This window comes from Cibotium barometz, chromosome 3, assembly GCF_041138505.1.
Source record: "Cibotium barometz isolate CiBa-2024 chromosome 3, ASM4113850v1, whole genome shotgun sequence".
Classification (NCBI taxonomy): domain Eukaryota; kingdom Viridiplantae; phylum Streptophyta; class Polypodiopsida; order Cyatheales; family Cibotiaceae; genus Cibotium; species Cibotium barometz.
In genome coordinates, this window is record NC_141048.1 from 66452465 (window position 1) to 66467783 (window position 15319).

At 38.1% G+C, this 15319-nt stretch overlaps 1 protein-coding gene across 1 annotated transcript; it reads left to right on the forward strand.

Annotated features, from left to right (window-relative positions):
- Positions 1–1524: 1524 nt before the first annotated feature.
- LOC147640428 (uncharacterized) lies at positions 1525–4333 on the forward strand. Its single transcript, XM_086780426.1, has 3 exons — positions 1525–2630; positions 3100–3512; positions 3623–4333. The coding sequence occupies exons 1-3, from the start codon at positions 2466–2468 to the stop codon at positions 4068–4070; spliced, it is 1026 nt and encodes a 341-aa protein (XP_086636552.1). The 5' UTR covers positions 1525–2465; the 3' UTR covers positions 4071–4333.
- The last annotated feature ends 10986 nt before the right edge of the window (positions 4334–15319 follow it).

Consider the following 15319-nt stretch of genomic DNA (forward strand, 5'->3'; position numbering starts at 1 on the left):
AATAAAGCCCATAGAGGGTTTTGGCCCACCTATGAGTATATATATTATTAGAAAGAGAGTGGTTAGGTCCATGGAATAAAGCCCATAAAGCGTTTTGGTTCCCCTTCTGCCTTCTGTGTAGAGGACCAAAGCTAAAGGTCATGCTTTTAACTTTAATCATGCATTTGAATTCTAGAAGGTTTTTATAATATTTATTTACTATCGCAAAGTTGCTTTTTTGTATTCTATTCAATCAATAAGACTTTTATCTTTTAAAATAGAAAATGTTTCTCATTCATTATTCAGGAAAAAGACGTTTAGTGTAATTTATGAGGTGGTTTTTTCAAGAAATAGTTTTGGTCTATGTCCTATACTTGACCCCCCCTCTCTCTCTCTCCCTCTCTATCTCTCTTTCCGTGTGCATTGATGTGCATGCATATTTTTGGGGGTGGGCATGTGGATGGGCAAGTATTAGCATATCGAACTATAATTTTACATTACCATGACATTAGTGTCAAAACACAAAACTAAGCATGACAAATACAACATATAACACATCATACACACTCCACAAAGATAACATGTGAAACGTGATTCAAACACATGACAAGGACAAAACATGATCCATAAAAATTAAATAGGCTACACAAAGGGAAGGGTCCATTCCAAGATCTTATGGTAATTGACAAAAGGCACACTCTTACAACTAACACAACCACAAACCAAGTGACTCACCACTCATGAAGAAAATTCATCTACGCAATGGTACATGCATTACTCTTGACATAATGCTCTAGTTCAAATTTCTTTTTCTTACATCACTAATTAGTTTAGAATATGCACGGAGCACAATCAACCTAATGTGCATATTTCTTTTTCTAATGATCTTATTCAAATTTCTATTGCTAGCATTTACAATAGCACCGAGCACAATCAACCTAATGTGGGCTTTGCATGCCCACCTCCTCCTCCTCTCTCTCTCTTGTTCATTTGGATCATGTGCGTGGGCTATGGCACTCCATCTCAACTCTCTCTCTCTCTCTCTCTCTCTCTCTCTCTCTCACACACACACACACACACACGCACGCACGCACGCATGCCCATGCTAATGTGCGAAAAAATGGTGAAAACCCTTCATCTTCAAAAATTAGAGATATGTCTTATTAATTTCAAATATTTTGAAGGTATTTGAAACAATATTGAAAACCTTCAGCCACCATCAAATTGGCAAGTACTTTTTTCAAATAAGAGGTGCAAAATACACCACCCTCGTCTTCGGGGGCGATACTCCACAACGACAATGCCCACGACTCCCAAGAAAGAGCTTGTGGGTTTGAGTTTACCCTTGTGGTGGTAGGGAGGATGGTCTCACTCATGAGGCAAGACTAGACCGTGTAGGCACGTCGTTCATTGGTAGGCATGCCCTTGCCCCCGATGCTAGCGGTGTTTTGACGTAACCGCTATGGGGGGTGAGGGAGAGGCAACCCTCGTGGGACGAGGCTATGTCAAACACTACTAACACTGGGGGCAAGGGTGTGCCTACTCGAGTACATGAGTGAACAACATGCCTACATGGTCCGGTCTTGCCTCATGAGTGAGATCCACTTGAGACTCTGGGCTATGACATCCTCTCTCTCTCTCTCTCTCTCTCTCTCACTCCCGATTCCCCATCCCCCCCTATAAGAGGGATGCTATCCTGGTTGCCGGGCTTCCTTCCGCAGGCCTCTGCTCATGGATGATGCCTTTCTTTAAGGGAGCCAAAAATCTTTTTCTTGCAAGTGGCTCCTTCCAAAGCTTTCTTCGCCCACCACCACGCAGGCAGGCAGGCACGCACATTCTTTCCTTGCACCCTCCACACCCTCCCCCTTCCTCACGCATTCCGAGAAGAATTTTTCTTGCTTTCTTTCTCTCTCAGCTTTACACTGCATACTCCCCCCCTCCCCCGCCCTTCTTTCCACATTCTGAGCGCGCCAGGCTTTTCGCATTCTGAGTTGCACAATTAGGATTTCTGCTACCACTTTTTAGGGTTTTTGCCCCTCTTGCTCAAGCTCACAAGGGCCAGACGTGGTTTAGGGTTTCTTCTTGCTCAAGCGCAGAAGTGGTTTAGGGTTTTTTCTCGCCAAAGCTCGGAAGTGGTGTAGGGTTTCGTCTTGCACAAGCTCAGAAGGATCAAAAGCAATATCTGCCTGCGCAAGCTTAGAAGAGGTTCCTTTCGCTCAAAGATCAGAAGTGAGAAGTGGTTTGGGGCTCCGTCTTGCTGCTGCTCACAGTAATTTGAAGCGCTTATCTCTGTGGGAAGGCCATCCTATCTCTTCGAGCAGTCCATTATCTTCTCTGTGCAGAAGGGGCAAGATCTATAAGGTTTCCGCACCATAAGGCTCTTCAAGGTCAAGTTCTGCTCAAGAAGCATTTCTTCTGTGTAATTTTCTTGTTCCTGTGCAATGGAACTGGCCCGAGTCTTGTAAGGCTCAATCCCTCAGTTGGGAATGGGGGTGGACTACTATGAGATTCTGAAGGTCGGCCGCAATGCTTCCGAGGATGACTTGAAGAAAGCCTACAAGAGGCTTGCTATGCGATGGCACCCTGACAAGAATCCAGACACTAAGAAGGAAGCAGAGGCCAAATTCAAGCGGATTTCAGAGGCATACGAGGTGTTTCTATCTCTCCCCTATTCCTAATAGTTTGCTGCACGTGCAAACATGTGAGACACATATGCGTGTGTGCGTGTGGAGCATAATGTATGCCATTTATGTAATGCACATATCGTGTATGCTTGCGTGCATGTAACGCGTGCATGCATTCACATTTACTGTATGCATACATATGTTCTCTGTTGTGTTGCATACATATATTTCACACTCATATACTTGGTATGTGGTACTTTGTGTATTGTGCTTGCATGCCCTTTAAGCTATTTGTACTGTTGCTTGTATATGCGTATGGATGTAGTACAATACATAGAAGGAAGATATCAAGACAAAGAAGTCGATTATAGATTGTTTGTGTGTTCGTCTGAACGAATAGTTTTTGGATCTATCAAAGGCCCGAGGTTTGGCTACCTTACGGGATCTTATTGAGGCTTCTAATCTTCCATTTGAACGAGCTTTCTTATGAATGTAGGTTCTAAGTGACGTCCGAAAACGTGCAATCTATGATCAATTTGGTGAAGAAGGCCTTAAAGAAATTCCACCCCCTGAAGCTGGAGGGGGAGCAGGACATGCCAACAGTGGCGGACAAAGATTCAACCCTAGAAATGCTGAGGATATTTTTTGTGAAGTTTTTGGTAAAATGAACTCATTCTCAGGTATGAACAGTGCTTCTTTTAACGGCAGGCCCAACAGTGGACGCTCGTCTACTCGTGATGGGATGTTCAGAACTGATTCTTTGCATGGGAATCATAATAACGAAGGACCTTCCAATGGGTTGAGGAAGGCATCACCTGTGGAGAACAAGTTACCTTGCACCTTGGAAGAGCTTTACAATGGATCCATAAGGAAGATGAAGATCTCGCGCAATATTGTAGGGGGCGGAGGGTGAGTACACATGCATGTTTTAATTGTTGCTGTAATGTTCTCTAACATGGACAAGGTTTTGTGCTCAAGATGTTAACAATCAAATGTTAATGCTGCAAAATGACTACCAGCAAGTCTGCAACCGTCGAAGAGGTTTTGACTATCAATATCAAGCCTGGTTGGAAGAAGGGCACGAAGGTCACTTTTCCTGAGAAAGGGAACGAACAGGCTGGTGTGATTCCTGCGGATGTGATCTTCATCATTGATGAGAGATCACATGAAGTCTTCAGAAGAGATGGAAATGATCTTGTGATGACCCAGAAGGTCACACTTGCGGAGGCTTTAAGTGGTTGCATTATTTCGATCCCTTTGCTGAATGCAAAGACACTTACCATCCCTTGCACTGAAGTCATCTATCCTGGCTATGAGAAGGTTATACCAAATGAAGGCATGCCCATTGCCAAAGAGCAAGGGAAGAAGGGGAACCTCAGAATAAAATTTGACATCAAGTTTCCCACCCGATTATCAACTGAACAGAGATCCAGCATAAAGAAAGTTTTGACTGGGGGTTCTCCTTAAATGTGTGTCTTCTTTGTCTAGCTACAAGTTGTTGCAACTTGGCATTTGATGTTTGAGGTGGACTACTGGCTCAGATTAAGGCCTTGGTGCTTCGTGACATTTAACTACGTGCTTGCTGTTCCATATATGGTCTGTGTTTCTTTTGACATGTAAAATATAATACCATGGTCACTTGTTGCGGGCTTTTCCAAAGCTAAGAAGGTTTGCTATGATGGTCTGTCTTTTAGTTCAATGATCAGCAGCTTATATACTTGATTGTGAAAGGCCTTAAGCAATGCATGACAATATGGAATTCATATCGTAAGTGTAATTTTTCCAGTTGTATTGGAGGGGATTAATTGTTGATTTATAGTGACGGCTGCATTGCAGGACCTTAAAATCATGACCCATGTCTCATGGTGATCGATTTCGCTTGCCTCTTTTCTTTTGATTTCTTTGTTTTAAAGATGTGATATCCTAACCTGGTAACCAGGAAGTTTTTGTTTCTGATTCTCTCTCTCTCTCTCTCTCTCTCTCTCCCCCACACCCCCCCCTCCCCCTATTCATGGTACCCCTATTCATGGTACTCACAACTTCCAAGATCATATTAGGGCTTGAAAGAGTATAAGCTCTCTGATGCCTTCTTCTCAAGTGTTTGCATCTTGGCAATGAAGAATGTGATTGTGGCTTTGTAGCTTTTTCGACTACATTCCAGATTGGAAAGGGTTAAATGCGAATTATCTATCCAGTCAGTTGGCTTGTCCAAGCTATTGGTGAATCAACCATACTGGGCTGCTAAAAAAATTTCTACTTTGGCATGTAGGGTGCCATCATTACTATGCGTGTCTATTGAATCCGTCTTAGTGATTTCTTTTAATATCTGCTACCTAGATGTCTCATTTCTTAAAACACATTGGGACTAGCTGTGATAAGGGCAGTGTTTGGACGGTTGATGGATAAACAGTTGACTGGAAGTGCCTTCAAAGCATGGTAACTATGTTCGCAAGTATATTTGATATTGAGCCTTACTCTGCTAAGCACATGACTTATGGAGTCATGACTTATGGAGTGAGAGATTTGACATTATTCACAGAACTTTGAAGAATATTAGAGGTTGGGCACAGACAATGTCACCAACCACCCACTCACACCGACACATTCTCCCTCTTTAATACAGGGGTTTGGTATCTTAGGAGTGCAGGCTTACGCTCTCATAGTCCTCCCATGTATCTTGGAAATGCTACACCCCTCAAAATAAATAGATTCATACTTAAACTTTTGAACAAAAATGAGGTAATCTATAAATATAGAGAACCTACTACTATGTACATGACATTTTTAATGTCACAATTGTCTTATTGAAAAAAGTCATCTCTTAAACGTCTAGGTTTCAAAAAACATCTTTCAAGAAATTGCACATATTTTTTCTAGAGAAGTATGATAATACAAAGTTGTAGTTGCTTTTCAAAATCCAAAGAATTGAAAAGGAAATGTTCTTCTTGCCATAATTTTTGCACTTTCTGTGAAAAAGTTTTAAGCCCTATTCTGGTTTCAAAATTGTCTCAGATAACATTTGGAGGCACGCCACAAATACAGTAAGTCTGTAAGAAGTAAATAATCATTGATATATAACAACATTTTTACATCACTTATTATACTTTTAGAACATTTTTTCTTGGGGGCATGAATCTGTTTCCAAACAGCTAGCACCATGTAGATATACATTCACTGGTGTAGTTGGGTAGTGGTTTTTAGTAAGACAAATCGAAATTGAGTTGATCAAATTAGAAGTTTGGTACAAACATATTTATCTGTGTTGCACGCATATAGGTAGTGCAAAAGACCATTGTCCTAGCATAGTAGGTTGTCATGTATCAACAACATGAAAGAAATTTATAGACTGGTCGAAACTTTTCATAGAAACTGTTATACAATCACGAGGCATCCTCAATTTAGTGATACCAACTCTCAAACTCCAAGGAAAATAGCTAGATCCACTGCATGGGATGTAACAACAACACGAAAGAAATTCCTAGACTGGTCGAAACCTTTCATAGAAACTGTTATACAATCACGAGGCATCCTCAATTTAGTGATACCAACTCTCAAACTCCGAGGAAAATAGCTAGATCCACTGCATGGGCTCACCAATAGGAGAATGTTCCATTCGACAAAACCACTTAAAGAAACATATCAGAATAATCTGAAGCCTAACTTTAATGATTGACTCTTAAACATGCCAAAATGCCATGTAGTATAGAGTAACTGTTCTCTTTCAGTTCCCATCTTGTTATAGGATTATTGCCCTCTCGACTCATTGAAAACTTATAACGTCCTGATTTCATCGGTACTATACAACTTCACACTCCTTGCATCACAAAAATCAAGCATATGTAAGCCTTTAACAAACAACACGAAAAAAGATCAAACATACCTACTTTGACATTATGATGCATTTTAATAGAGTTATGTGTGCAAATGAACATGAAAATTCTGTAGAACAACAATGTGTCAAAATGTAGATTTATAGCATACATGCAAAGACCAAAGCAAACAAGATACAAAAGTATTGCATACATGGTACTATAGGAAGATGCATCAAACCAAGCAAGATTCACACATGATAGCCTGCGAGGAGAGAGATGATGTCTGCTGCCGTGTGGAGAGAGGGTTGGTGCCTCTCGCTTATGCTGTAGAGATGATGATGCCTGATGCATCTCTTTCACCTTGGTACGCTACCCCTTGTGATTGGGTGAATCCTTCTACACAGGGCATACGCCATGGAATCCAGCAAGGGTTTCGACGCAGAAACGACCTTGAACTGTCTGTGCATCCCTCCTGCTCCTGGCTTCATGCTTCCGGTTTGAGCAAATGGAAGGCTCATCAGGGACGAAATCAGGCAAAGAAGTAGAACTAATGGTAGATAAACCCTTGAGAAGGCAGGGACACAGGTGATGATTTTCCGACGAGGCACCTGCAGTCTCGCCAGCAAGAAGGCTCCGTTGGAGAAAGAAGCAGAATGAAAGCCCAAGAAAGACACGCGATGGTCCTCTCATCCAATAGGCCACTGCTGTGAGCTCCTTCAACACCTCCTTGCACACCCTCTGGATGATGAGAAGCCCAGTAAAGGTCCTTCCTTTCAGTGCTTTGGAGCAGATCGCAGCGTGATGGCTGCAGGTTTCAGCAGAGAAAATCATAAAACCCTACCACTTCTGGACCGATTAACCCATCAGTCATCCCCTTGAAGGTGGGCAGCACTGATACCATTGCGTCTGTGAAATCCCGGATCCAAGCTTGCAAAGATTTCTGTGTAAAACACCAGAGATTGGAGTATGGAGGTCGCGAGCTTTATCGTCAAGAAGCTTTAGTCTCGGCCTCACAGATGGGAAACTGGCGCATCTGGCTGTGAAGCAGAATCAAAGACATATCTAAATTTCAACCTGTTTAAAGCATACTTACATGTAACCCCTTGAATACCACAACCTCCACATGACAAAGGGTGATGTCTACTCTAAGCAATTTAAGACCAAAGATTTCACCAATAATTCTAGTTCTCTTTTTTTATATTTTTGAATAAGCTCCCATTACAAATTACAAATACATGTAAGGTTATATTGCCGAGACATATACCTATAGGCTTCTACCATCACCAACTCATAAAATAAGAGAAATCACTATGTTGGCAAACAACTACCATCACCAACTCATAAAATAAGAGAAATCACTATGTTGGCAAACAACTCAGCTTACATGTATGTCCAAGGTGTGTGTATACCCATGGTATACCCATATGGTATAGCACCAACCCACAGGCTCCACTTCTCTCATGCCCACTGTCAACACATCTAGCACACAAACTCAGAACTTTCAATTTAAATTATCTAACATAAAGCTTTGACTCTAGCATACATACTTGTCACTTTGAATTAAAACTTAAGAAAAGACATCAAGTCATAAAGATTATGGCCTCCCAGATGGGAAATGGGTCCTTCTAGCTTGTGAATCTCTCAAAGTTGAAGGTAGTGACAATCAAAACATCTAGTGCCAAAGAACATATGTTTAGAATCGACAAAATGAAGAGTGTTCAAGATTTGAGATGGAGTTTGTCAAAGAAAGAAGCAAGATTAGCAGCAACAAGTGGCAAGCTGCAAACCAGTTCTCAAAAGTTAGGATTTGAAAGATGAAACGCTTATTGAACAACTACCATTGGGACATGATGCTATTGTTCATCTCATTGTACACAACACAGTGAGTGTAAGAACTCGGGATATAGGGGCATATATTTCTATTAGCAACAGCACAGGACCACTGCTCATGCAAAACCCTTTTCCCAACCAGTTAAAATAAAGACAACTGTCGACAACAATCGATAATTTGCACATCCAGCCAAGATTCAAAAACATATCTAAATTTCACCTAGACTTTAAAAGGCTTACAGTCTCATAAAACCTTTATAAAAGGAGACATTTCATTTTCAATCCTCGCTGGCATTTAAAGGCATACTTACACGTAAGCCTTGACACGACAACCTCCACATCACAAGGGGTGATGTGTACTCTAAGGAATTTAAGACCAAAGATTGCACCAAAAATTATCTTTTATATTCTTAGTTTGAACAAGTGCTAGAAGAAACTCAATTATTGAATAAGCTCCCATTACTTAACAAATACATGTAAGGTTATATTGCTGAGACACCTATCGTCTCAATGTACCTATGGTTACTACCATCACCATTGTTGATGACTTTGTTATATATAAGTCACAAATTGACAAGAAAACCAGAAGCTTTATTAGTTCTCATAATGCTTCCACATGTGAACTTCCTTTGCGAGACACCTTTCTTCATGTACTATCACCCGTTGTTGTTGATGACTTTCTTACATATAAGTCACCAATTGTCAAGGAAAGGACAAGCTATCTATAACTACTATTAAATTCCTTTAACCCTTTATCTCAAGAATGCAATCGACATTATAAAAGCTCTTGTTCTCTAAAAAACTCATCCAACCATTCTTATACTTTCTCAAGAGATCTCTAAAATTAGTTAAGAGAAAAAGAAATTGATTCACTTATCATGGAATGATACAACACATCCTCACATTATAAAAGCAATATACTTTTATGATAACCAAATAATTACAAATTTGTTTAGACATTTAACAATAAGTTATATTTTAGGATTCAAGACTATGCCAAAATAAGTTATAGATTTATTTAATCTTATCAATAAGCTAAACAATAATCTGCTCAAAATTACAATGCCACCAAAACATTATGTCCAAATCATTCTTGTTATTGACTTTAAAAAAAGTGTTTGCCTTCTCTTTTGATGGCATTTATACCTGTTCGCCTCTTTGTTGTTTTAAATTTCAAGCTACCTTCTTGCTACTGCCTATAGATTTTATGCCCAATACACTATTAGATGTGTTTTTCATCTCTTTGAAAAATTTGGCGTAGCTGTCCAACAACGGAACATCAAGAGCAACAGGCCACCTAGTCTATGGACTTTATTCTTAGCATGCATTTTAGGGATTGCTTGCTCCTATGGCTATGTTTTAGGCTTTGATAATAGCAATCGAGAATTGATGAGAGAGATGGCTAACTGCAAGCATTCACAACCTGGGTAATGCACTGCTAAAAGCATGTGAGCACATGCTGGCAAAATCTGAACGGTTATGCTCTTTGTTGGTGTTGATTGATAGAAGTTGAATCTTGTCCCTACACACAAAACAATGCAAACGTTAGTCTATTTCAATAAATGAATTTACCAAACCAAACTACTCATATGAATTTCTTAAAAGGCTAGAATCTAGATAGCATATAAAATAAAATAAGAGAAATCACTATGGCTGACTCAACTTACATGTATGTCCATGGTGTGTGCATACCCATGGTATAGCACCAACCCACAGGCTTCACTTCTCATGCCCACTGTCAACTACTCATATGAATTTCTTAAAAGGCTAGAATCTAGATAGCATATAAAATAAAATAAGAGAAATCACTATGGCTGACTCAACTTACATGTATGTCCATGGTGTGTGCATACCCATGGTATAGCACCAACCCACAGGCTTCACTTCTCATGCCCACTGTCAACACATCTAGCACACAAACTCATAACTTACATGTATGTCCATGGTGTGTGCATACCCATGGTATAGCACCAACCCACAGGCTTCACTTCTCATGCCCACTGTCAACACATCTAGCACACAAACTCATAACTTTGAATTTAAATTATCTAACATAAAGCTTTGACTCTATCATACATACTTGTGACTTTGAATTAAAACGGGTCCTTCTCACTGTAAAGCTCTCAAAGTTGGAGGTAGTGACAATCAAAACATCTAGTACCAAAGAACCTATCTTTGGTGTATCGACAAAATGAAGAGTGTTCGAGATTTAAAACGGAGGTTATACAAAGGGTGATGTCTACTCTATGCAATTTAAGACCAAAGATTTCACCAATAATTATACTTAACTTCCTTTATATTTTTAGTTTAAACAAGTGTTAGAAGAAACTCAATTGTTAAATAAGCTCCCATTACTTATACATGTAAGGTTGAGACACCTCTCTCCATGTAAGGTTGAGACACCTCTCTCCATGTACCTATAGGCTACTACCATCGCCATTATTGATAATTTTACTATATATGACTAAAACATTGACAAGAAATTGATTCACTTACCATGGAATGATATAACACATCCTCACATTAGAAAAACAATATAATTATATTATAACCAAATAATTATAAATTTGTTTAGACATTACTTAATAATTACCTACATGTAAGGAGTTAAGACTATGCAAAAAAAAGTTATAGATTTATTTAATGTTATCGATAAGCTAAATAATGATTTGCTCAAAATTACAATGGTTCCAAAATATTATGTCCAAATCATTCTTGTTATTGACTTAAAGACAAGTGTTCACCTTCTCTTATGATAATGGCGTTTATGCCTCTTTATTGTTTCAACTTTCAAGCTACCTTCTTGCTTACTGCCCATCACTGCATATGGATTTTATGCCCAATCCACTCCTAGATGTGTTTTTCATCTCTTCGAAAACTTTGATGTAGCTTCTCAACAATAGAACAACAAGAGCAACGAGCCACCTAGTCTATGGACTATCTTCCTTGATTAGCATGCATTTGAGGGGCTGGCTACTTACTCCTATGGCTATTTCTTAGGCTTTGACAATAGCGATCGAGTAATGATGAGAGAGATGGATGACTGCAAGCATATGCAACATGGGTGATGCATTGCTAAAAGCATGTGAGAACATGTTGGCAAAATGTGAACAATTATGCTCTTTGTTGGTGTTGATTAAGAGAAGTTGAATCTTGTCCCTACACACAAAACAATGCAAATATTAGTCTGTGTCAATAAATGAACTTACCAAACCAAAATGCTCATACAAATTTCTTAAAAGGCTAGAATCTACATAGCACATCAAATAAAATGAACTTACCAAACCAAAATGCTCATACGAATTTCTTAAAAGGCTAGAATCTACATAGCACATCAAATAAAATAAGAGAAATCACTATGTTGGCACAGCTTACATATATGTCCATAGTGTGTGCATACCCATATGGTATAGCACCAACCCACACGCTTCACTTCTCATGCCCACTGTTAACACCTCTAGCACATAAACTCATAACTTTAAATTAAATTATCTAACATAAAGCTTTGACTCTAGCATACATACTTGTGACTTTGAATTAAAACTTAAGAAAAGACATCAAGTCATATAGATTATGGCCTCACAGATGGGAAACAGGTCCTTTTGGCTGTGGAGCCCTCAAAGCTACAGGTAGTGACAGTCAAAACATCTAGTGCCAAAGAAAAAATGTTTGGAATTAACAAATGAAGAGTGTTCATGATTTGAAACAAAGGTTTTCAAAGAAAGAAGCAAGATTAGCAAGAGCTGGCACAACAAACTCGTTCTTAGAGGTTAGGATTTGAAAGATGAAATGCTTATTGAACAACTGTGCGATTGGGACATGATGTTATTGTTCATCTAATTTTACAAACACAGTGAGCATAAGAAGTCAGGGTATAACGGTAGAAATTTGCATTGGCATTAACACAGGACCAGTGCTCATCGAAAACCCTTTTCCCAACCGATTAAAATAAAGATAGCTTTCCAGTATTTTGCAAATCCAAATTAAGATTCAAAAACATATCTAAATTTCAACCAGCCTTTTAAAGGCTTACGCTCTCATAAAACCTTAATAAAATGAGACATTTAATTTTCAACTATTGGCCTTCAAAGGCATACTTACATTTAAGCCTTAACACCACAACCTCCATATGACAAGGGGTGATGTCTACTCTAAGCAATTTAGGACCAAAGATTTCACCAATAATTATAGTGCTCCTATCTTATATTTTTAGTTTGAGCAAGTGTTAGAAGAAACTCAATTATTGAATAAGCTTCCATTACTTAACAAATACATGTAAGGTTATATGGCTGAGACACCTTCTCCATGTACCTATACGCTACTACCATCACCATTGTTAATGACTTTATTATATATAATTCACCAATTGACAAGAAAATAATAAGCTTTGTTAATTCTCATAATGCTTCAACATGTAAAGTTCCTTTGCTGAGACACCTGTCTTCATGTACTATTAATGTTGTTGTTGATGACTTTCTTACATATAAGTCATCAATTGGCAAGGAAAGGACAAGCTATCTCTAAATAGCTATTGAAGTCCTTTAACCCTTTATCTCAAGAATGTAATCAAAAACCTACATTATAAAAGCAGGTTGTCAAAGAAAGAAGCAAGATTAGCAAGTAACAAACTAGTTCTCAAAGGTCAAGATTTGGAAGATGAAACACTTTTTAAGCAAATACCATTGGGGCATGATGCTGTTGTTCATCTAATTTTACACAACACAGTGAGCATAACAAGTCAGGGTACAGAGGCACATATAGCTATCAGCAGAACAAGTCAGGGTACAAAGGCACATATAGCTATCAGCAACATCATAGGACTAGTGCTAACCGAAAACCCTTTCTCAACCAGTCAAAATAAAGATAGCTTTCCACAATAACCAGTATTTTGCAAATCCAATCGAGATTCAAAGACATATCTAAATTTTAACTGGCCTTTTAAAGGCTTACACTCTCATAAAACCTTAATAAAAGGAGACATTTAATTTTTAAAGGCATACTTGCATGTAAGCTTGACACGACAACTTCCACATCATGTCTACTCTAAGCAAATTAAGACCGAAGATTTCACCAATAATTATATTTCTCTTCTTTTATATTTCTAGTTTGAACAAGTGTTAGAAGAAACTCAATTTAAAAAAAAGCTCCATTTACTTAACAAATACATGTAATGTTATATTGATGAGACACCTCTCTCCATGTACCTATAGGCTACTACCATCACCATTGTTGATGACTTTATAATATATAACTCACCAATTGACAAGAAATTGATTCACTTATCATGGAATGATAAAACACATCCTCACATTATAAAAACAATATACTTTTATTATAACCAAATAATTACAAATTTGTTTAAACATTACTTAACAATAACCTATATTTAAGGAGCTAAGACTATGCCAAAAAAAGTTATAGATTTATTTAATCTTATTGATACGCTAAATAATAATTTGCTCAAAATTACAATGCTACCAAAACATTATGTCCAAATCATTCTTGTTATTCACTAAAAGACAACTGTTCACCTTCTCTTTTGATGGCTTTTATGCCTCTTTGCCTCTTTAATTATTGTTTCAACTTTTGCAAGCTACCTTCTTGCTATTGTCCATGGCTGACTATGAATTTTATGCGCAATCCACTATTAAATGTGTTTTTCATCTCAACATGGAACAATAAGAGAAACAGGCCACCTAGTCTATGGACTCTGTATTCCTTGATTAACATGCATTTTAGGGACTGGCTGCTCCTATGGCTATGTTTTAGGCTTTCATAATAGTAATCGAGAAATGATGTGAGAGATGGTTGATTCCAAGCATATGTATCATGGATGCATGCTAAAAGCATGTGAGCACATGCTAGCAAAATGTGAACAATTATTCTCTTGTTAGTGTTGATTAAGAGAAGTCGAATCATGTCACTACACATAAAACAATGCAAATGTTAGTTTGTGTCAATAAATGAAATTACCAAACCAAAATGCTCATATGAATTTCTTAATAGGCTAGAATCTAGATAGCACATAAAATAAAATAAGAGAAATCACTATGTTGGCAACAACGACTCAACTTACATGTATTTCCATGGTGTGTGCATACCCATGGTATAGCACCAACCCAAAGGCTCCACTTCTCATGCCCACCATCAACACAACTAGCTTATATACTAATAGCTTTCAATTTAAATTATCTAACATAAAGCTTGACTCTAGCGCACATACTTGTGACTTTGAATTAAAACTGGTTATGGTCTCACAGATGGGAAACTAGTGCTTATGGCTATAAAGCTCTCAAAGTTGGAGGTATTGACAATCAGAACATCTAGTGCCAAAGAATATATCTTTGGAATCGATAGAATAAAGAGTGTTTAAGAGTTGAAGTGAAGGTAGTCAAATAAAGAAGCAAGATTAGCACCAATTAGCAAGCAACAAACTAGTTCTCAAGGTTAGGATTTGAAATATGAAATGCTTTTTGAACAACTACCATTGGGACATGATGCTGTTGTTCATCTAATTTTACACGACAGTGTGTGCATAAGAAGTCAGGGTACAAGGGCATATATAGCTATCAACAACAGCATAGGACCAATGCTCACTGAAAACCCTTTCTAAACCAGTCAAAATAAAGACAGCTTTCCATCGCAACCAGCATTTTACAAATCCAACCACAATTCAAACACATATTCAACTATTAATGGGCCTTTTAAAGGCTTACACTCTCATAAAACCTTAATAAAAGGAGACATTTAATTTTAAACCAGCCTTTAAAGGCATACTTACATGTAAGCTTGACACGACAGCCTCCACATCACAAAGGGTGATGTCTACTATATGTGATTTAAGATTGAAGATTTCACCAATAATTATATTTATCCTCTTTTATTTTTTTAGTTTGAATAAGTGTTAGAAGAAAATTGTTAAATAAGCTCCCATTACTTAACAAATACATGTAAGGTTATATTCTTGAGACACCTCTCTCCATGTACCTATAGGCTACTACCATCACCATTGTTGATCACTTTACTATATATAACTAACCCATTGACAAGAAATTTATTCACTTACCATGGAAT

Excerpts from the sequence above, each read along its gene's own strand:
- LOC147640428 (XM_086780426.1), top strand. The coding sequence starts at position 2,466 with ATGGGGGTGGACTACTATGAGATTCTGAAGGTCGGCCGCAATGCTTCC. Across the intron at positions 2,631-3,099 it reads GGATTTCAGAGGCATACGAG|GTTCTAAGTGACGTCCGAAA; the intron begins GTGTTTCTATCT and ends TTATGAATGTAG. Across the intron at positions 3,513-3,622 it reads AATATTGTAGGGGGCGGAGG|CAAGTCTGCAACCGTCGAAG; the intron begins GTGAGTACACAT and ends AATGACTACCAG.